Below are 23,087 nucleotides of genomic sequence, written 5' to 3'. Positions count from 1 at the left end.
AGGCGGCTGGGCTCCTCGTCCCCCGGCAGATGGCCGCGGCTGCTCCGTTGGGGTGGACGGTGGTGGCGAGAACTCTACTACGGCGTATCCCTCCTCCTTCCCGGGCTTCGGCACCAGTGTAAAGGGATCAATGGAAAGGAGGAGGCGAGAACCGGCTTTTCAATATAAATAATAGTTTAATGAGAAACTTAAAAGACAACATAAACGCACACATGATGGGTTTTTTTTTTCAGTTCTAGAGAAAGTTTGGGGGCTGATTGATTTATAATTTTATTTTTGACAAACAATCTATTTTTTCTAATATGTCAAAAGTTAATATGAGTGGATTGTCTCTCTCCACATGAAATGTGAATGGGCTGGGGCACCCCATAAAAAGATTGAAGGTTATTTATTTTCTTAAATGCAAGAAATATGAAATAGTGTTTCTTGAAGAAACATATCTTTCCCCGCAGGAAGCTGAAAATTTTGGGAAGATATGGGGTGGACATGTTTTCTTTAGTGCTGGCTCAAGTAAGAGAAGGAGAGTCATTACAAGTGATAATATTGATATAAGTAAACATCTACAATTCAAATGTCTCAAACAGATTAAAGATAAATTAGGAAGGGTCATAATTGTTTTAGCAAAAATTGATCTTTACGCACCTAACGCTGATAAGGGCTTTTTTATAGATCTTGACGAGATGTTGCATGCTGCTGGCACCCCTCATGATATAATACTGGGAGGACACTTTAATCTTTTGATGGACTCAGTCCTTGATCATAGTGAAGCAAAAGTGTGTAAGCCCCCTAGAGCAACATTGACACTTCATAGGATGTGTAAAAACCTTGGTCTTACAGATATTTGGAGACTTTTGAAAAAACATTTCAGTCTATAAGATTTATTCTAGAATATATGTTTTTATTTTTTTATATCGAAGACACTCATTTCATCTGTTGCTGATTGCTCCATTTTAGTCTCAGATCACGCCCAGGTGAGTTTAGAGGTGTTGCCACATATGGAAAAAAAGAAATCACATAGTTGGCGCTTTAATGTATCCCTTATGCAAAATCCTGAATTCCAACAAATTATAAAGGCTGAAATCAATGTCTATATGGAGCCCAACTGGTCCTCAGTATCCTCTGTGGGCGTGGCTTGGGAGGCACTTAGGGCAGTTCTTAGGGGTCGGATCATACAGTATGCCTCACTCATCAGAAAATCCAAAGCACGGGAAATCACGGAGTTGGAAGGGCATATTAAAAGTGCCGAGGCAGAGCTGAAGCGCTGAATGGGGGACAAAGCAGGGAAGCTTTTGGCTAGATATATAAAGCAGATAGTCATTTTCTACCATTCCCTGTGAAATCTGCTGGTGGTGAAATATTCACCTAAGTCATTGATATTAATAATGCTTTTAATGAATTCTATCTTGATTTCTATAGTTTCACATCTTCGTCTACTGATGAAGACATTAGAAACTTTGTGGAACCATTAGAACTCACAAATTTATTAAGGAGCAAAAATAAAATTTGAAAAACCTTGGAAGAGCTTGGAAAGGTAATTAAGGCCTTGCCTACAGACAAGTCTCTGGGGCCAGATGGTTTTGCCACTGAATTTGTTAGATATTATGCTACAAAATAGGCTCCACTTTTCTTAGAAGTTTATACGGAATCATGAAAGAATGGAAAGCTTCAAGGGGGCCTGGGTAGATCAGGGAGTAAAGATGCTGAATACCACCACTGGAGTTCGCAAGTTCGAATCCCATGGCGTGCCGAGTGACTACAGACAGGTCTCCAAAGCAACCAAATTGGCCCAGTTGCTAAGGAGGGTAGAGTCATATGGGATAACCTCCTCACGGTCGCTATAATGTGGTTCAATCTAGGTGGGCCACGTGGTGAGTTGTGCGTGGATGCCAATCCGCAAACCATAACATAAGCCCGGATCCGTCTGATTCTTAAAAAGGACAAAGTGAGTGTAAGAGTTACCGTCCAATTTCACTGATACAGCTAGATGCAAAAATATTGGCAAAAATTCTGGCTAACCGATTAAGTTATGATATCAGTTAATCATGTAGATCAGGTGGGGTTTATTCGGGGCCACAACTTTTCTGATAACATTAAGGATATCATCAATATTATGTGGTCGGTGGCTGACGATCAGACTCTGGTCGCTTCAATCTCACTTTATGCCGAAAAGGCACTTGAAATCTTTTTAAGATTTTGGAAATATGCAGGTTTGGGAATATTTTTATTGGATGGATCAAGTTACTTTATAGACACCCGGTAGCGGCGGTACAAACAAATTGATTAATTTGTAGATTATTTTACTCTGGATAGGGGCACCCAGCAGGGTTGCCCTCTTTCCCCATTATAGTTTTGTCTGGCCCTGGAACCATTAGCAGCCACAATAAGAAGGGAAGAAATATTTTATTATTCGTCTATAACCCCAATACATATATGCCTTGCCTCCATAGAATTATTAATACATTTTCTAAGTTCTCGGGATACAGAGTCAATTGATCTAAATCCAAAGCTTTGGCTCTGACAGCATACTGCCCAGTAATGGCTTTCCAGCCGGCGCCTTCCAGTGGCCCAAACAGGGCATTAAGTATTTGGGCATTTTATTCCCAGCAAATATGTGTGATTTAGTTAAGAGTCAATTTGATCCCTTAATAAAAAGATGTTTGAGTGATGTGGGCAGGTGGGCTTCATTACATTTATCTATGATTGGTTAATGTTATTAAAATGTATTGCATTCCAAAATTCAACTACCTGAGATGTCCCCCTCTCTTATTTTAAGCAAACTGGTGGTCATAAATTTGGGGGATAAACGTATACAAAAAATGAAGTTCTGACCAGTATCATGATTGTAAACAAATTATTTTAAGGGGCTGGAAGTCGGACGGAACACCATCATTTCTGGATGGTGTGTGGAGATGAGGAGGGTGGCAGCTTTCGAGGAGGTGGCAAGTAGAAGGCTGGGGTTTGGGGACTTGTTTGTCAGGAAATGGGGTAATTATTTAGCATTTTGGGGGGACTCTCGGGGAGGGGGAGAGAGAAGTCCAGTTTAATTATGACTTTAAAAAGACTTAAAAAATATCATGTGGTGGGGGGGGAGCTCAGTGAGTTAAGATGCTGACTAACACACCTGGAGTCACGGGTTTGAATCCAGGGCATGCTGAGTGACTACAGCCAGCTCTCCTAAGCAACCAAATTGGCCCGGTTGCTAGGGAGGGTATAGTCACAGGGGTAACCTCCTCGTCGTGGTCGCTATAGTGTGTGGTTCTAGCTCTCGATGAGTCGCGTCGTGAGTTGTGCGTGGATGCCACGCAGAACAGCGTGAAGCCTCCACACGCGCGGTCTCTGCGGTAACGTACTCAACAAGCCACGTGATAAGATACGTGGATTGACGGTCTAAGACATGGAGGCAACTGAGATTCATCCTCTGCCACCCAGATTGAGGAGGATTTAGAGCGCTTTGGGAATTGGGCATTTAAAATTGGGGAGAAAAAAAAAAAAAATCATGTGGTGTAACCAAGTAAAATTATTTTCATAAATTTTACAAATACAAATATGTAAAAATAAAATATATAAAAATGTTTAATAAATAATTACATTTTAAAATAAAAGTGTTTCACTGCTTATTTTTGTTTTTTAAATAAGTGTCTATTGTTCCAAACTTTCTTTTTCAACAAACTCAGCTTTTACTGAGACTTCTATTTCTTTACTATTATTTTAGTTTTAAATGTTTTACTTATAGACATTTGAATTTTTTTTTACTGTTTGTCTTTTATTTGTATTCTGCCTTTCTATTTTTGATTTTCCTTTTGCTTGTTTGTTATTCTTTCTATTTTGTAACATAAATCAACAAACAATATTTGTAATTACTGTTATATGCTGCAATAAAAAACAAATGCAGTTAAAAATTGTTTAAGATGGAATCCCCAAAAACTTTTCTTGTCTACTGCCAATATGCAAGTTGCTGTGTGTTACCACAATAAAATCTCTATATGTAGTGTATAACAACAGTCTTTAAACATGTAAATTCACATAAAACCACAACCTCTAATGGCTTATTGCTTTAATACTTATTACTTTAATAATTTCATAAAATTGCTCATTCATTTAATAATTGTATGGTAATGAGCAATTATCTCTATGCAAAATGAAATATAGTTTAAGTGTAGGGGACTAAAGTCTCCTGCGATCTGTAAGATAATAACATATACTGCAGCAGACAACAGTGAGCTGGTGTTGACTTTCACAGGTGCGCTGGGCATCACTGCAGTTTACCACTGTGAGACGTGTAATCTGAACTCATGATAAACCTTTGAGAACTAAAACGGAATGGTCTGGCAGGAAAACATTGTGTGTACCTTCTTTCAGGGTCCATTTGATGCTTCCAGACCTCTTGCTGACGGCATGCAGGTTTCCGTTCAGTGTGGACACAAAGAGCAGACTCTCTGTTACAGACACCGTACTGCTGCTGCAGAAACCCTGCAAACACACACAACAACACAGAACATGAGTTTACTTTGAGTCACTAGCAAGTAAACTAGATACCTGCCACTTTGCTTTCAGAAATAGGCACTTCTGTTCACAGTCTACATACATTTTCTGTTCATTTCTTTAGCATTGTTTGTAAAATCATTCAAAGAGACTGCTACACTATTGTTAAATGTGGAGTTATTTCCACACTTCATACAACACAAAATTGGGCAGTTACTGGGCATAAAAATGTGTCAATATGTCAAAAGTTCGCCAGGGCAATTAATTTTTCCCATTTATGTTAAATTCCAGCATGATTTTGTCAGATTATCGTCATCAGGTCATAACTGTACCAGCCTGGTTGATTCACAATGTGTTAGTTCCTTAGTTAGTTTTTATGGTTCAATTGTAGATATATGGGGCTCTCAGTGTGGCTTCATCCATGAATTGTTACATTTTATGCGTTTACACACCGATAACCAAATGTGGGTCACATGGTATGAAGCTAGTATTTCTTGTCCAACAAAGGTCTGAAGTATAAATAATGTTGAAACTATAAATGTCCATTCATTCATTCATTTAAAAACAATAATATCAAAATCTTGACTTTCAAGAGTCCAAAAATACACTATTATTTAGAATAAGTAGCTCTTCGGTTTATGCAATCCTTTGTTTAATGTATTCAATGTTATGAGTAAGTAAATAGTGTGCATAATTTTAAAATTATATTTAAGCAATTCAAAGTTATTTGATTTCTACAATTACCAAATGTGTCACTTGTCATCATTAGTGTACTGTATCACCCATAGTGTTCTAGATATTATCACTGGCCATTAATAACTCAAGGAGAATACAGAAGACGCACAATAAGTGCAGTCATTAGTGCAGCTACAGGCCAAAAGAGCACCTGAAAGACTGCTTTAGCTCACTGTGACTTGAGTCTGTATAACTGGATATTAGTTCCATTACGTTTTTAATGGATCGGGTATCGGTCCAATGAGTACGTTCCAAATTCGATACGGTGCGTCAGTCATGATCGTTACGGTCAAGCTCCAAAAATGAAATAAAAGAACATAAAAGAATATAAAAGCGCCATTACAGTTGTCTATATGACTCGTGGATTTCACTGAAAGTCTCTTGAAGACATACAAGCTTAGTGAATCACAAAAAGCTGCATTAATAAATATACGGGCTTAGAACATACACCGAGATCGGAACCGGGGGAGCACATCACCAGATTTTGAATGAGTTCCGTCAAAATAAAAGCCAGAGGGTTTTAAATTTAAGAAACTACGACTGAAATACATCACTGTTTTATAATTAAAAAAACTAATTTAATAATAATAATTATAATAGAAATTACAACAAGATTTAAGTTTACTGGGTTCCAATCAAATTAATGAATGAGTATTAAAGTAAACAAAAGGTCTGATAAAAGTTTAAAAAAATCACTTATTTTTGTTGCAGCATTATCTAGTAGATAAGCTAACAAAGATTGTATTAATAGTCTACCAATTTTAATGCATTTTTATAAAATCACTTTTTGTTTTCTCAAATTTTTACTGAAATAAAGTGTAGTTAGTGGCTTGTGTTTCTTTCCATATAAAAGTGTACCCCACATCAGTTCCACACAGCGAGGTATGAGACCGTCTGTTAGGAGTGGGAACTAGTCCTGCTGGTTTAGATGAAAGGAGAAGGAACACAAGAGCAACAGGGTGGAGAAGAGCCTTTTGGTCCATCAATCACCACAGCAACACTGAGCTGAACACACAACTTAAAGAAATGATGTGCCTTTATTTTATTTAGCATATATACTCGGTGGAAGGGTGGGGTGTTATTGCAGAATATTGTCAGATATGCAACTGTCGTTTCCCCTTCTCTCCAAAAGGGAAGGGTCAACAAGTTAAACTAGTTGACTAACAAATATATCATGGTGCTTTAGCATGCTGGGAGTCGAAATGTAACCATTAGTATGTTAACACCCTCTCAAAGAAGTTGTCTGTAAACCAATGCCATGTTATTTTAAGCACTTCCTCTACAGACATCAGAGCAGTGCTTGTGTAAAAATGTCACCAACTTTAACAATATTTATTTTAATTGCTGTCCGACCTCAAATTGTCTACTGTGAGTAATGTTCAATCTGTTTTTGTGAGGACTATGATAGTTTTGCACAATATGACAGCTTTTTAGCCTATTTATTTGCTGAATATCTGTCAGGTTCATAAGAGGGCTGTACTTAGAATCCATTTATATTATGAAATACAGATCGACCAATAGTGGATTTTGCAGATAACGATAATCAGGTGGTGGAAAAGGATGTTTTAAAAACTTCTCTTACGAAGAAGAGCAAAGACAGAATTAATTAAAATTAATAAAATCCAAGATGCAGTCTCTTTTGCAACTAAAATCCAAATAATAATCAAAAATATTTTTATTTGAACCCTAATGTGGGACAATGAAAGAGCCCAAAAGCCCATTTCCGGACTCTTATTTTGAAATTATGGAAACTTGGTGCCATAACTATGCTCTATTTTTAAGCATATACCCAATCAAGCTTTTTATAGCCTTTATTAGGGCTGGGTGACGATACACACCCATCAGCCACAACATTAAAACCACCTGCCTAATATTGTGTAGGTCCCCCTTATGCTGCCAAAACAGCACCAACCCACATCTCAGAACAGCATTCAGAGATTAAAGTCTTCTCACCATAATTGTACAGAGTGGTTATCTGAGTTACCGTAGACTTTGTCAGTTTGACCCAGTCTGGCCATTCTCTGTTGACCTCTCTCATCAACAAGACATTTTTATCCACAGAACTGACCCTCACTAGATGAGTTTTGGTTTTAGCACCACTCGGAGTACTCTAGAGACTGTTTTCTCAACATATTTATAAATTCAATATATTTAGGCAATCTCTTTCCTTTGTGACTCATTGCAATGAACAACGTATGCGTTTGTCACAACACTGAACATATGATGAAAGATGATTATATGTATACAATTATAAAATGAATGTATCCTATATAAGTTTACATTTTGCGCGTAAGTGTATCCTTTCACAGTTATAAATGTGACAGCACCATGTATTTACACTTTATTTGATACTGTCATGCGTTACTCAGCATTTGTAAAACACGGAAATGTTTCTCCATTGGAAAATGTCCCAACTACTTAAAAAGATACACACCGTTGTGTAGTGTCTTGGTTTAAACAACAATAAAAGAAATAACTATTACACAAATAGACAAGTAAATTACAGTGATTACTTAACAAGCTGTCACAGACTGCAGTATCCGTGGTGTTTGTGGAGGGGTTAATTCGGGATCAGACTCTGGCTCAAACATGTATGGATGAATTCCTCCGGTTGTCAGTCATTTTTTTAACCATCCTAACTTTTCAAAACAACCCCACACACGTGTAATGGCAGGGGTATTTACACTTATCCACATTCAAAGATGTTACCCAATCACAGCAGTGGGCATTTACACGGAAGTCTTCAAAGACACGCCCCATAAAACGGGGCATTTGAATCAGAGGCACAAAAAGTGGATAGAAAATGACCAATTAATCCTAAATTATGACTATGTTTAATGAAAAAAAAATCACACGTACATTATAAGTGGACCTCAAGGAACATTATAAAATAAAATAAATATCCAATTCATGACACCTTTATGGTATTACATTTGTCAAAAAAAACATGCTGATACTTCATAGAGTCGAGATGTTTTCTTAGATAGTGCCTCACCTGAGTGTGTAGATGACATGAAGAGATCCTCAGACATAGACATGTTCATATATATGGAGGACTAAACATGCAAAAATAATAAATAAATACATAAATAAATAAATGTAATAATAAGAAAATAAATAAAGGATAAATGTCTTGATAAAACAAATATAATTCGTTTTTAATGAAAGTTATTCCTGAATTTATTTTTGTATGACTTTTTTTCCCTTTATATATTATATTCTCTTTTTATTTTTATTCTTTAAAAAAAAAAAAGAAATCTTTCATTTGTTTTTGTTTTTTTATTATTTATTTATTTATGCATTCATTTATTTTTACATTTATTTATTCCCACATGTATTTATTTCTATATTTAAATATTCCCACATTTATTTATTTTTGTATTTATTCTTACATTTCTGTCTCTTGTATGATAATTATGTGGGCGGGTCCTGCTTACCATTGGCTTATTGTAGATTGAAGCATGTGCTCGATTACTCTTGACTTGTTTTGATGTGACGTTAGGTCATAGCCATATCGCGTGTAAACTAAAGCTATCTGTGGGGCTAAAAACATAAGAGCTTAAGTCAATCCAAGATGTATTGGTTATACTACAATTACAAAATAAATGGGGAGCTGTTTCTTCAACAAAACCACAAAATGAGCAAGTTTCATAAATGATATGATTTAACCTTGTCCTTTTCTTTTTTTTTCTGTGTATATAACTTCATATTTTGATATCTGCAAATCCATAATAATGTTTTCTGTTGTTATGATTGTTCATTGTAAAAGATACAACCATGCTTAATTTCCCTGATCGTTTATGTATGTATACGTTTGCAATAAAAAAATAAAGAAATCTATAGCTGACTCTAAACATATATCTAGAGAGTTGCGCGACATGCGAATGAAGTGGATAACCACGCATCAAATGACTGTTTCATTTAAAGTAGAGGTGCTTATTGATGGTTTAGGAGAGCTGTATGCCGGTATGAATGTAGAAGCACATCCTGGATTGTTAAACTCTCTGCAAAACGTTCCCCTGCATATTCAAAATCTGTGCGAGTCAGGGGGTACTAAGGTGGGACGTCCATCTGCTTCTGATAAGTACTATTGAGCTCTCATCCAATGATGCACTGGAGCTCCGCAAGGACCGCCTCCCTCATTTCCATGTTGCACACAGAAAAGTAAAAATAAATACATGTATAAATAAATAAATATATATGGGAATATATAAATATGGAAATAAATATATGTGGGAATAAATAAATATAAAAAGAAATTAACACATAAATAAAAAAATATGCAAAATAAATGAATAAATAATTAAAAGCTAAAAAGAATAAAAATAAAGTTAAAAATAAATATAGAAAATAATAAAGGAATAAAGCCATACAATAATAAATTCAGGAATAAATTTTATTAAAAACTAAATATATTTGTTTTATCAAGACATTTATTCCTTTATTTTTGTATTACATTTATTCATTTATTATTTTTGCATGTTTAGTCCTCCATACATATATGTTATACATCTTTGGATGCTGCATTGAGTCTTGTTTTTCCAGTGTAGGTTGTTATACCTACAACCCAATTATAGGTTGTTATTAGGTAGTCTGTTACAATTAGTGTTGTCAAAAGTACCGGTACTTCAGTACCAAGTCGATAAAAAAATAAAATAAAAAAAAAGTAACGAAACCATTGTTTCTGCAATACCGGTAGTACCGAGCACCGACTCTATCAAGTACTAGAACGCAGTGTAACTGACACACGACAGCTTTAAATGCTCACAGGATCTCTCCTTAACAGTTCCCTGTAACATTTAACTGTCTTATCGAATGATAAAAAGGCAACTATCAATGAAACCAATATCATATACGGTCTTCAAATATGCACATATCTCGTTTAAACAGATGTAATAAACAAACCTCACAAAACTTGAGCAGATCCAGCTTCCTATGGAGCGCTAATAAATATTCCTCTGAAGCGTGTATTCTAACAATCTCTCCTCAACAGTTCCCTGTAACTAATCCAATGATAAAAGACAAATATCAATAAAACTTCTATTATATACTGTCTGCAAATATGCAGATGTCTCGTTTAAACAGATATAATTAACAAACCTCATGAAAATAGAGCATTTTTTCCCCATCAAAGTCTCAGTCTGGTTGATAGAATATGAACTTCAGGAGGAATATAATCCTCTGAAGTGCATATTCTATCAGCCAGAATCAAACTTTAGGATCAGGATCAAAAGTTCCTCTTATTCACAAATCATGACAGTCAGTCTGTGACAATCCAAGCAGGTGATCCAGGCCGTTTAAACTGTCAGGAGACAGTTTCATTTAATTTTGTGCTGAACATGTTTTTATAATCTAAAAAAAACAATAAAAAAATTGAATGCTGCTCAGATTGCAGTTTGTTGAAGAACAATGACGAAGGGTAATTTTTTCTCATGTAAACAATGGAGAATATATCAATATTTCTCAGATTGATCACTTTTATGGACAAAAAGTGCTATTGGATGTTTTTCAATGAACGCTTGTTATGGACGATTGACCCAAGTGTGTTGAACTGGATTCATAAAGATATGCAGTCCCGTTTTGATATTGCATGTTTTCATTTGTACTCCTGGCACAAATAACTAAATTACTGTTTCTGGAGCATTGCTATCGTGAAACAGAGATCGGATATCAATGTTGAACCCTTAGAACTTTGAAAAGATGTATCATTTATTAACATTAATTACATATATAGATCGTAAATTATATATTAATTGTAAACAGAGTGACGTCACTCCCAAGTGCGAGCGATTGCACATCAACAGGTTAAAATACAAATATATATATATATAAACATAATTTTTTTTTTTTTACAAAAAGGTAAATTTTAGTGTGAAATTTAGTAAATATAGTGGTAAATAAACATTATATTTTTGCTATTTTATGTTATTCACTATATTAAATTGTATGATACATCGACATTGTATCAGCCTATCTCGTTCACGCAGAAATAACGTTCACGCAGAAATAATATCTGGAGTTTCAGAATTCTGGAAGGATGCGAAGGGAATACTGTCCAAGAGCTTCAAAACAGAGTTGTCACTTGGAGACTTGGACCTCAAAATTCAACGGAGTCACAGAGTGTTTGAATCCAAGCCACCCGCTGATGAATACCCCAGATCAGTGGTGGTATTTTTCCTGGAAAATAAGACGAAGGACTTGGTTCTCTGCTCTGCATGGAGGAAGAGAGTGCACCGCAACGGAAAAAGGATTTTCTTTGACCAAAATTATCCACCTGAGATCCAACAGAAAAGAAGGGCATTCGCACCGATCAGGAAAATACTAAAAGAGAAAGGAATCAAGTTCCAGACGCTACCGCCGGCAAAACTGAAAGTCTTTCTGGAAAAGGCCGGTTACGTATAATACGACGATGGAAGCGTCAAAAGACTTAAAAAAAAAAAAAAAAAAAAAAAAAAAAAAAAGGGACCGATAAGTAACGAAGAGGCAACTGGAATGGGCCCTCCTGAAAAAGCGAAACAGAGGTCTTGGGAAAAGGTGGACGCAACATCAAAGAAAAGTCGAGCGAAGATTCGGGAGAAACTATGTGGGTTTCAAAGAGACAACACAAGCTCCGCCTGAATGAATAGATGAAGTTGATAAACCCTACCATAAAATTCAGAAATACTGGTGAGATCTTTACATTTGTGGATATAATTTTGATGGTGGATGCGTTCATTTAATTCAAATATTTATGACGAAAGGGCACATGCACTTTATTTGATCTGCCTCATGTTGAAAAGGATGAACAGAGGACACATGTTCAGAGTTGAGTTACTACCAATTGTTAAGTTGGTGTGAGAGGACTATAATTTATATAAAATCAATGCTGTTATTATAGAGGATAAAATAAGAAAATACTTGTTTAACTTGTAAACCTAGCTGAAAACACAAGAATATAGGACCAGTCATTATGGGTGCTGAATAGATAACAGCTTTTATGCAATCTGCACAACAGAGAGGGGACCTTTAGAGAAGGAAGGCCTACCCCGCACATTTGGAAGTTACTCAAAACTTCAAGTTTGGAGGTCAGTTCACTTTTCTATGTGGTCCATGTTTTTGAATTTGATGTTTTGGTCACCTCAATTTTTAAAACAATATTGGCTTAGATTACATGCTGAGCCGCCGAGAGACGCTGGCTGCCATAGAAAATTAATGACTTCCGGTCGATTTGACTCTCTCGACACCTCTGGTCTGAACGCATCATTACTAAGTCCAATTAAAAGATGTAAACTTATTGCTAAAATGAAGAGAAAATCAACAGATAATCTTCAAGCAAGAGACTCATCTTTCACATGAGAACATGGAAAGTTAGGGAAAATGGGATTTAGAGCATTTTTCTTATACAATAATGGCTGTAAATGGGGAGTAACAACATTAATAAAAAAAAAAAAAGTTAATTTTCAGTTGCTTTCTGAAATTACTGATAAAGATGGGTGATATATCATTGTAAAAGGGACTATTGACCAAAATGAAGTTACTGTACATTAGTCAATTTATCTAGACCGCCTGGAGAAGACAAATCATTTCTCAAAAAAATATTTAATACCATAACTGAGGAGGCATCTGGGACACTGATCTGTGGGGAGATTAAAATGTACAACTTCAACCTATACTTGATTCGCCCATCAAGAAAATTAGTCAGGAAGCTAGACAAATAAGAAAAATGATGAAAGAATTAGGTTTAATAGATGTGTGGAGAGATCAACAGTATATCCTTCAGAAAAACTGCTCATGTCTCCGTCTTTCTGAACCAAACATAAAAAAGAATCAATTCTAGACTGAGTAAAGGACTTCTCAGACCACTCAGGAGTTTACCTGATAGTGCTCATGGACAGTTAACCTAAAAAGACATTCCGGCGACTCAATGCTAACTATTTAAATGATTTGGCATGCAAAGAATATGTTCAGAAAGATCTCTGATTATTTAACAGATAAGCTTGTACCCTATTTGATGTTATGATAGGTAAACTTATAGTGTGAGCATCACAGAAAAAAAAGAAAAACAGAAACATTTAAAAGATTTGAACACACTACTTAAAGAATTAGAGACTAAACATGGTAAGGGAAATGATCCAACTATTCTGAAAAAGATAAGAGGTCAAATCAGAAAATAATAAGATTTATGATGAGGAATTACAATTAAAACTTACATTTATAAAGCAGAGGATCTATAAAAATTAGGGATGCACCGAAATTTCGGCGGCCGAAATTTTTGGGCCGAAAATGGCACTTTAGGTTTTCAGCCGAAAGAAGAAAAAATGAAAATATGAGCCGAAAATATATACCTCCTCGCCCCGCCCCTCAGTGCTCAGATTTCACTCTGGATCGACCTAGCCCTTATCACGGCGCTACCGAACAAAGGCCGATCATGTCAGCGGTGTGCAAATTCTTCAAAGTTTCTGATAAGGACATCACATTTGCGATCTGCAGTGTTTGTTCAGCAGAACTTTCAAGATATATATATACACAGAGTACAGCAAGAGATTCTACAGGAAAGCGCCCGATCCATAGCAGTGCCACAACTAGCGCAGCTACACAACAACTTGAGACGTATTTAATTGAACTACGCCAGAAGCGGCAATCCCCTTGACTACGGGCGATAAACTAAGACCGCTTTCCTTTGCTTGCGCGGATTGTGCACAGGTATTTATCTGCCCAAGCACCAGCACAGAGAGTGAGAGACTGTTCAGTGCAGCATCTCATGTTCTTGATGAGCTTTCTGACAGGAGAGACTGTCAGAAAATTTAGCAACTTTTGTTCTTGAAGAGAAACTGGTCACTTGTACTTAAATAGAAAGCGGTCCAATATGATGTGTATAGCAATTACATTACACTTGTTCTTCACTTGAGGATACATCAGTCGTTTACAGTTGAGGTTGGATTTAGTTCAATTACTGCTGTTTTGCACAATAATGTTCACTTAAAGTGTACATACGTTTACATAAACAGAATAGAGCACGGATCTATATATATATATATATATATATAATTATATATTATAGTTATATATAGATCAGTGGAATAGAGGCCCTCTGCCATTCTGTGTTCTGCCTGTTGTTTTAATTAAAATTACTGTTGCATATTTAAACTTTTTGAAAGATGTTAGCTAAGTTTATTACTTGACTCTTGTTTTGCATATAATAGCTTTCTAAAACTTTACATTATTTGGATAATTGTTAATAAAATCTGTAAAATTAGATTTTTACAGAACTGAAAGAAGAATAATATTTAATATAGTTTTAATATATTTTTTGTCCAATTTTGGTGCTACTTTCAATAAAAGTGTGATTTATTTTATTGGTTTGTAGTTTTTCAATTCAGATTCATTAAATTCATGAAATTAATGAAAAAGTATAAAATTAATACAATTATACACACATTTATTTTTATTTTTTTAAATGGGTAAAAATTTCGGTTTCGGTTTTCGGCCAAGTGCATCCTGGATTTTCGGTTTCGGTCCAGAATTTTCATTTCGGTGCATCCCTAATAAAAATGGTCAAAAAGCAAATAAGCTCATGGCTTGGACAATAAGGAAACAGCAGGCAGAGAGGGGCATATTTTGAAAGGTTTTTGAAAGATACTATAAAGAATTATACATTCGAAAAATGATATCAACTCTGCAAGCATACAAAGATTCTTGCACACGTTGGATTTACCAGCAATCGGATCAACACAAAACAAAATATGAACTCAAAATATAACTACAGAGGAAATATATAAGGCTATATCAGAACTTAAAACAAATAAAGAACCAGGAACAGATGGTTTTTCTGAGGAGTGGTATAAAGCCACTGATGTCAATGATTCACGGATGTTTTAACTACACCTTACAGGAAGGTAAGGATCCCCTAGATCCTAAAGGGAGGTGGTAATATCTGTAATTCCAAAAAGGAAAAGATCAGATGGAATGTAATTCGTATAGACCTATTTCAGTTCTAAATATTGACTACAGACTTTATGCATCCATAATGAATAAACGATTAGAACACATTCTTCCAGATTTCATAGATACAGATCAAACAAAGACAGATATATGATAATATATGGAGAAAGAAAATACGTAATGAATACACATTTAAATGGAATACATCTTCCATTAAATATCTTGGGGTTCATATCCCTGCTAACCTATTAACCATCTCTATAATTAATTATTGCCATATTACAGAAATCATAAAAACGGACCTGAATAGATGGTTTCTACTACCTTTAGATCTATATAATCGAATAGAAATAATAAAGACGAATATTTTGTCACGATTCCTTTTTCAAGCTTTACAGTGGATATACCAAAAAGGCAATTTGATGAATTGAAAAAACAAATATCTTGCTTCATTTGGAAAAATGGGCAACCTAGAGTGCGATTTAAAACTGTACAACTCCCTAAAGATTCGGGTGGGAGAGGTCGGCCATCATTAGACGATTATTACAAAAGCAGCACAGCTAAGACAATTGGTTTGCTGTTGTATTGACAAATACTGCTCAAAGTGGAAAGAATCTGAACAGTCACGACATTAATTACCCTTTCAAGTGTTGTTGGGAGATAGAAACTTTCAGCAAACACAATTACATAAATTTAACTGTTGGACAAAGATTTCCTTGGAAATTTGGTATAAGGAATTAAGAAATTCTAAAATTGAAAGACAAGGAAGAATACTAAGATGTGTTGAGCATAACTTACAATTTAAACCAGCAAAGCTGGATCTGAGATTTAAACAATGGAGTTCACAAGAAATAACATCTTTCTGCTTGATCGCTACTGAGAGTGGACTAGAGAGCTTCCAACAACTTTCCCAGAAATACAATTTAGATAAACAAGACTTTTCAGATATCTTCATGTTACACATTACTTCAATAAGATTATACAATATGTGGAAGATACTGGATCCTCAATAGTACAGATATTTGTAGATACATATAAAAAGAAACTTGGATCAAGAATTTATTCCTGTTTAATGTCAAAAAAAAAAAAAAACACACAAACACACACTCAAAATATGTTAAACAAAAATGGGAAAAGGAAGCCAAAATAAGTATAACAGAAGAAGAATGGCTAACTAGGAGTAAAACACAGATGACTACAATAAATTCAGATTCATGGAGGGAATTAGCTTGGAAAAATATAATAAGGTATTTCATAACCCCCAAAGTAAAATATCTGCAAACTGGGAAACAAAAGGCTGGCGAATGCCTGAGAAAATGTGGAAATGTAATGGATGACCATTTTCACATCTTTTGGGACTGTAACATTATTCATACCCATTGGCAGGATCTGATTAGAGCGATAAATGCAATAATGGGGTTTAATCTTGTGTAACTTTAAAACAATGTAATTGGGTATTTCTCCCTCAAAAATAACAAAGGACATGTACCCTTTTTGAAAAGATTACACCGGTTACCTAAGGTTTTAAAAAAAAAAAAAAACCCCATGCCATGTATATATGATGTAGAAGGCTGGAAAAAGGAACTCTTTAACCCATGGACTATGTCAGATGGGTAACCCTTAACATAACTTTGTACGGCAGAATTTGATCGAAATCTGAATACTCATGAATGTAATATAAGTTATACTCTGTGACCGTTGTATGTATGTGTTGTTCTTTAGAATCTGTACACTTTTTCTGGATTTGTTTGAAAAAAAAAAGACAAAAAAAAAAAAACAAACAAAAAACACATCGGTTGATCACTACAGAAAACAACAGTTATTGCAATACAATAAATAAAAAAAAAAGATTGTCTTCTCATTGGCCGACATTGCTTCAGACACTCTGAGAACCATAAATATCGGGCTTACATGCTTACTATACAGTGCAGATACACGTTTTATAATTTTCTTTTCTTTTTACATTAAATTAAAAGGTTTTTTGTTTTGTTTATTTCTTCTTATGGCCGTTTTGATAAAACATTCTTTACCCGCAAGGAAAATGTGGTCCATAAAAAGTCTGGAGAACTTCCATCAAGAATAAAGGTCATGCATATTTTAAAGAAATTGAGAAAAACTCGATTCTCCTCATCAGTCCAAGAGTACCTCTCCCCTATGCTGTTTGTTGTCAGGATGTGATGTAAATTCTTTAACACTACATTTTTGCATTAATGCCAGTAGGGATGTCCCGATACCACTTTTTCCACTTCCGATCCGATTCCGATAACGGAAATCTCAGTATTGGCCGATACCGATCCCGATCCGATACCAGTGTTGTTTTATTGCATAATGAGTTTATAATATCTTTACATTATTGTGTGGAAATAATTGGGTGTACTCTTTAATATGTAAAGAAACACAAACCTTTAACTACACATTATTTCAATATAAATGTATAGCTTATTAAGAAACACTTTATTATTAACTAGCATACTGGATACTGGCACTCCCTGAGTTCTGATTACACGCACCTGCATATCATTAGTGGCTAATCAATGACTGCATAAATACCCCGCGCGCACGCGCACACACTCACTCTCTCTCTCTCTCTCTCTCTCTCTGTGCCTGTTCTCATCGATAGTAGAAAGTTCTGGAGTCTCAGAAATACTATGTCAAACATGTGTCTTCATTATTGCCTGCAAGTATCATAAAATTGTTGTAAGTTATCTCTTTCATCGTGTCTATACACTGTCTGGATATTACTTACCTGCTGTTTGCCACTCTGCTTAACTGGATTTACTCACAATGTTTACATCACTTTTTCAATCCTCTGCTCAATAAACCCTGCAGAGTTCATATCTCTGCTGTGAGTCTCTCCATGACAGCTTTAACTTTTAAACCCTCACCCTTTTTATTCACAGTTTAATTTAATTTGCTTCTTATTTATATTCTGGTTAAATGCATCTCCAGTGCCGTTCTAAGTCCATATTATAAGTGAACCGAACTGCTGAGCATCTACATCTGAGATGTTCGTTTGTAGCGTTCAAATATTGTGCACGTGTGAAGGCTATAAATAGCCGCGACTGTGTGTGTGTAAACTGAAGCCCCATTCACTAACGGGCTGAAGCTGCGCGTGCATTTATATGTTTACTTATTAAACGCGTGTCTTCAAGTGGCTTTGAATAAAATGCACGAGTCATATGAACCGCTTGAATGGTGTTTTAACGGTTCTTTTATGTCATTTAAGCTTGACCGTAACGAACATGACTAACACCGAGTATCGGATTTGGGTCGGGCTCGTCAGACCGATACCCGATCCGTCTAAAACCGTCAATATCGAAGCCGATACCGATCTAGGTATCGGATCGGGACATCCCTAAATGCCAGTTTATGGTAACAGTTAAATAGAAAAAGTTGATGATGTCTACACGTTTCCATCAGCCGTTTTTTTTTGCGTTAAACTTATTTAGCAAAAAACCCTTGGATGGAAATGTCTTACATTTCTTATGTTTTTTTTCTGCATGTGCAGAAAGGAGATTTAAACGTTTTCAGATGTTTCAGTGTGGACGAACAACTATTGGAAAAGTTTTGAAAACAGCGTTGTCAGATTTATTAGGTTTAATGTGAACATAGCCCAAGTCTATCCCTCTCAACTCTCAGCCTCATTTTCAATCCAGTCAAAAAATAAATATACCACTAAAAGATCTATTGCCAAGTTTCATGTCTGGTGATATAACCCTGCCTAATTCCACAGGACACCCGAGACAGACAAGTCATTATGTGTTCAGACAACTCTCCTACAGGTAAGATCTGAAAAATATCCCATCTCTACCCCAAAGCTTTATTATTGTCACACCATGTCTGCCCTGCGGTGAGACAACAAAACTATAGTGCACCCATTAGAAATACTCACAGCAGTCAAGTGCTGCAATCATTTCTTTCCATTTCTGCCTTTTGAAAAGTGTATTATATCAATCAAATAATGCTTCAAACGACACCCAGGATTTATGGAATCAAACAGTATCGTTGCAAGGATGGAAACGCAGGAAGAGTGATTCAAAATAATCACTAGACTGGGCCTGTGCTGTAAACCTGACCTCCAGACAGACAGTTCAGCTCCATTAAATGACAGCACATTTCTCAGAAATACCCAACCTGGCTCTCCTAGAGAAACGAGTCTGACTCCAGATTAGGCGTGTGTTAATTAAACAAAGAGACTTTTAAAAATACCTCACATTCTCCTTGATCTTGTGTGGGAGTGAAAACCATTTTGTTTTTGCACGTTTGACTGTTTTAATCTCTCGTTCATCCAGTGCAAACACTGCACACCTGTCAGCTCTCTCACAACCTCTCATGGACCAGATCACCCGTCCAAACACAGCCTCATGCTCTCGGTTTCAGGAGAGAATAGAAAACATGCACAACATCTGCTGGAAGCACAGCCGCAACACCCTCACCACGCTCATTCCACACTCCGTAGACTGAAAATATGATTTTAGTGGTCAGAGAGCAGTTTGCATACATTTTAACTTTCAAGTTTATGATCCAAAACAACTCAGCAAACCAAACTCAGCCTGTATCAGAAGGGTCTTTTTAATCTGTGGTGCACAGCTCCAGACAACATTTCTGTTCCAGTTTGATGTGGTCACTCTAGTGATCCTTACTGTATTTGTGCCACATAAATGTCACTCGGTTTCTAATTCATTCATCATATTACAACGAAACCCTGTTCTGAATTTGTATCTTCATTTACACTGTCATGTGAACAAGCAGTCAGTAATTATACATCATCCTCACAGTAATAGTTCCATGTTGTGATGTCAAAAGTACCGGTAATTCGGTACCAAGTCGATATAAAAAAAGATGTCATGACACCTGTGTTTCTGCAATATCGGTCACTGAGGACAAACTCAATTCGGTCCCCACGGTCTTAGAGGTCGACCGATATTGTTTTTTTTTCAGGCCGATGCCGATCTTTTGAAATCCGGGTCGGCCGATGGCCGATTAATGCTGCTGATTTATTTTGGCCGATATTTGGCCGATATGTTCTTGTTTTTAACCTCTTATTTGAACCTTTTATTTGAAAGATAAAATGTAACACAAATAATGAATTAAGATAGACAAAATTTCTCAACAAATACATTTATTGAACACTTGACCAATCTGCACTTGTACACTTAAATTAAAAATGTATAATGTAAAAACATATTGTATAAATAATGTATAACAAATATATTAAATAAACAAAGCAGGTGTTACGAACTGCTCCGAGACACGAAGGTTGAGATCCAAATGCAGCTTTAATTAAGGGGCAATCCAGACACGTAATCCAATATTCAGAGCATCCAAGAGAAGCACAGGCATAACTAGGGGTGGTTATCGTTAAGGTTTTAATGGTATTACTATCTTACCGATACTGCTTATCGATCCGGTACTTCAACTGTATTCTTAACGGTTCTTTTTGTATATATATATATATATATATATATATATATATATATATATATATATATATATATATATATATACACAAAGATAAATGTTATATAGGCACAGTGATTTAATTTCAGGAAGGTCTACTAACATTACTGTTCAGGTGTGGTCTAAAAAGAAATCTAATAAAGTAATCAATTGTAAAATAACACTGCATAGTTTATCATAGATAGATTAATGCTTATTAATGCAGAAGTTATTCATTCAGGAGCTGTAAGTGATTTTCTCTTTGCCTTTTGTTGTTTGATTCGCAGTAATGGCTCAATCGTCAGCATGTTTATTAGACAGCTTCCCCTTTAAGACCGAGTTCAGATCTACATGCAGCATATTTTCTCCCAACTATTTCCATAACTACGTCCATTTAAGACATAAACTGTGTTTAAGTGAATCTCCAAGCCGGTCGTTTTGACATATTTTTGTGTATAGTTGATCGTGAAACACAAAGTAGCCTATACTTTGCTAGTTTCGTTGAGGTCTGTTTCGGAGCGCGCGCCGCCTTGGGAAAGTTATCTCTTACGCTCTTTTTATTATTAAACGCATCTCGCAATTTAGCAACAGTAGCTAGACTGCATTTTACAACAATCACCGATCGTGCTGATTCTGACGTTAACTTTGAGTTTTAGGGAGAAATGTCAGTGCACCGCTGTGAAGGGAAGGAAGTTGTGCTAGACAGAATGCGGCTTATGTATAAATATTCTTTTTATAATCTTTGGAAGGCGAAATCTAAAATAAAATCAGACTAATCACAGATCTAAAGTGTAAACAGGCTACGTTTGAATGTTTAGTTCTGTCACTCATTAAGCAGGGCTCGTGTTGTGCTCGCTGTGGCGCTGCGTGAGCTCTCTCTCTCTCTCTCTCTCTCTCTCTCTCTCTCTCTCTGAATAGCTAAATTGCATCACAGACAAATGGTTTCATATTATTATACATAGAAATGGCTGGCGAGATAAAATAACTTTCTCTTTATAGCAATAACAAATGTATTTTCTTAATTTCTCCAGTACCGACAGCAGAACCGTTAACGTCCGAGCTTACCAAACAAACAAACAGAACAAATAAAAGTCTCAGATTCACTGTCTGTAATTGCAAAAATCTTGCTTACTTATTGTGACATAATATCAACTACGCTATCAATATCCAAAGTAGCCGAACGTCGCATTTTTTCTTTGAAGTTGGCAGTAACATATCAAAAGTTTTTAATTAAATCTAAAGAAGTTATACAAATTTAATCCTTACTGTTTTCTCCAAGGAACTTAGCTCCTTCCTTAGGCACTGGATGAGGTCTGCTCACTCTGCTGGAAAATGACTCTAGGGGCAGTGTGCGTCGAACACGTGTTCCACAACAACACTAGGCTGCCCACAGATGCGCCTGCCTAATAATCGGCTTGATATGCGTGGATATTGGCCGATGCCGATTATGTTAAAAAATGCAAAAAACAAAAAAAACGGCCGATTAATCGGTCGACCTCTACACTGTCTGACTGACACACGGCTGCTTACAAATGCTCACACACTTATGATCACGTGCCATTACTCCTTTTACACAGAAATGGACAACTAATCAAATTTAAATTGTGAGATGTCCTAGTGCGATTATTAAACCGCAAATGGGTGTGATTTCATAAAATAAATATATATTCTCATGGCTCTACAGTGTGAGTATTTCACTCGCATTTGCCCCTAAAAATAGAGCAAAATTATTTACGAGCACAGTGTGCGATTAAAGATTACAAACGTTACACCCCCATTTCATTTAAAAAAAAAAAACAATTTTTTTTAAGATAATTTTTTACAAATTACAAGACCCACATTCCACAAGCATGCCAACCACAGTAGAGTTTTCTGTGATGACACAGTCCAGTCAGAGAGAGAAAGGTGAACATCACTGGAAAAGTATCGGTATAGTCTATAAGTTAACGTGCAGACATCGCTAAACATGAAGCACATTCAATTTTATTTTAAGCGAAAAAGAGACGAAGAGAAAGAGGGATTTGCACGGTTCAACTAATGAAGTCTCTTCACAAGGTTTACCTGAGGTGGCTAACGTTGTCATGGTGGCTAACATTAGGGATGCTGAGAACAACGTTAGCGAAGCTACCGTGATCCCAGCTGTCACTTCAACATCCACTGTTGCCCGTGGAGGGAGAACATATAGATTCAATGCAAATTGGCTCAAAACATTCGCATGGCTAGAGAAGAAAACAAAGCCATGTTCTGGAAATATTGTAGAGGGCAGAAACAGGTGGGCATCTCGTCATTCGTGTCAGGAAACACGCATCTGAAATAGTGATGGTCATTTGCGAACGAGTCGTCTCTTGTAGGTGAACGTTGGGAGCCGGCTCGCATATCAGAATCTATTTATAAAAGTATTTTTTTTTTAAATTAAGATATGAATAATCAAAAGATTTAAAAATAACAAAATAATTAATTAAATAATATAGGCCTCAATGCTCAAGCGCACACATTAGTTCTGACTGTCA

General features: G+C 35.9%; 1 protein-coding gene across 1 annotated transcript in view; it reads right to left on the bottom strand.

Moving 5' to 3' along the window:
* Window positions 1-23,087, bottom strand: part of LOC127647465 (serine/threonine-protein kinase/endoribonuclease IRE1-like) — a 97,398-nt gene that overhangs the window by 56,677 nt on the left and 17,634 nt on the right. Inside the window, exon 2 of the mRNA XM_052131725.1 lies at window positions 4,350-4,470. Within this exon, the coding sequence (XP_051987685.1) occupies window positions 4,350-4,470 (121 nt within the window). The remainder of the gene's footprint in view (window positions 1-4,349; window positions 4,471-23,087) is intronic.

The sequence above is a fragment of the Xyrauchen texanus genome, chromosome 8, assembly GCF_025860055.1.
Source record: "Xyrauchen texanus isolate HMW12.3.18 chromosome 8, RBS_HiC_50CHRs, whole genome shotgun sequence".
NCBI lineage: Eukaryota > Metazoa > Chordata > Actinopteri > Cypriniformes > Catostomidae > Xyrauchen > Xyrauchen texanus.
The sequence above is the reverse complement of the archived record's forward strand: the minus strand, read 5'-3'. Positions and strand labels throughout refer to the sequence as shown.